At 42.6% G+C, this 1,082-nt stretch overlaps 1 protein-coding gene across 1 annotated transcript in view; it reads left to right on the top strand.

Annotated features, from left to right (window-relative positions):
* The window catches only part of LOC101864078 (choline dehydrogenase, mitochondrial), a gene marked incomplete in the record, with an annotated part of 23,393 nt that overhangs the window by 21,402 nt on the left and 909 nt on the right, over nucleotides 1-1,082 (top strand). The window contains 1 exon segment of the mRNA XM_035970994.1: nucleotides 719-944. Within this exon segment, the coding sequence (XP_035826887.1) occupies nucleotides 719-944 (226 nt within the window).

Below are 1,082 nucleotides of genomic sequence, written 5' to 3'. Positions count from 1 at the left end.
AATATATATATATATAGAACTTATCCACGCTCTACAGTATAGCATGCTCTATGCTCCTTTCAACTGTTGTATCAGAGAGGTTCGGTCATGCGCCTGAATACATGTAGTAAAGTGTGTTACTGTTGGTATCGTCATGTTGTTCCTTTGGAGGGTCTCTTTGTCTCCATCCATCCGTCTTTTTCTTAGCCTTCCCTTTGCCTTAAAACCACCAAAGCACTTAGAGATTGGCAGCTGTTGTGGCCCCATTCTCATACCACTCATAACGTGTCCTCCAAACCACATCATTTGTTGTTTCTCGACGTACTTCCCCGCTCGACTCAACGCCAACTCCGGTGTCTTCGTTTCTGTGTCTGTGTCTTCTCGGGATGTTTAGCGTTTTTCTAAGACGTTTCATTGCGCATGCTTTTATTTTACTTTACTGCTCTGTGTTGATTGATGGTCAAATTTTAGGCACTGGTAGCACCTACTACAGAGTTGGTATGAAAGTTTAACTGATGAGTTATTTGTTTGTCTTCACTGGGATGTTTTGAATAAAGGAGAGAATGGATGCTTGTTGGTTTGTGACTACATTTGCTTAGTGCACTCGTGTACAAAATACAAATGCGGTCAAATTCCAACTGAGAAAACGACCGATGAAAATCAAGACATCGGAGGCATCCTTTCGAAACTGAGATTTAGTATGGTTTTTTTGTTGTGTGTGTTTTTTTTTTCACTGTAGCTGTGAGATTGATAGAGCGGTTGCTGAACACTCCGCCGATGAGAAACATCGGAGCGAAGCTTCTCCGTTATCCTTTATACCCGATGTGCACAGAGTTCGAGTTCGGATCCGACCAATACTGGCGGTGCTACATCAGACATGTGACTGCGACAACACACCACGCCAGTGGCACTTGTAGAATGGGGGCGCCTGATGACGTCACCGCTGTCCTTGACCCTCAGCTCAGGTTGGGTTTCTTCCGCTTCTGTGAATTGTTTGTTTACTTTTTGTTTCCGAATGCGTCTAGATCTATGTGTGTGTCTGCATAAATTATATGTGTTGACATAATATGCTTGACTACTTGTTTATGTGTGTATATATATAT

The sequence above is a fragment of the Aplysia californica genome, unplaced genomic scaffold (genome assembly GCF_000002075.1).
Source record: "Aplysia californica isolate F4 #8 unplaced genomic scaffold, AplCal3.0 scaffold00357, whole genome shotgun sequence".
In the NCBI taxonomy this organism is placed as follows: Eukaryota; Metazoa; Mollusca; class Gastropoda; order Aplysiida; family Aplysiidae; genus Aplysia; species Aplysia californica.
Note: the sequence above shows the minus strand (reverse complement) of the source record. Positions and strands in the feature narration are given on the sequence as shown.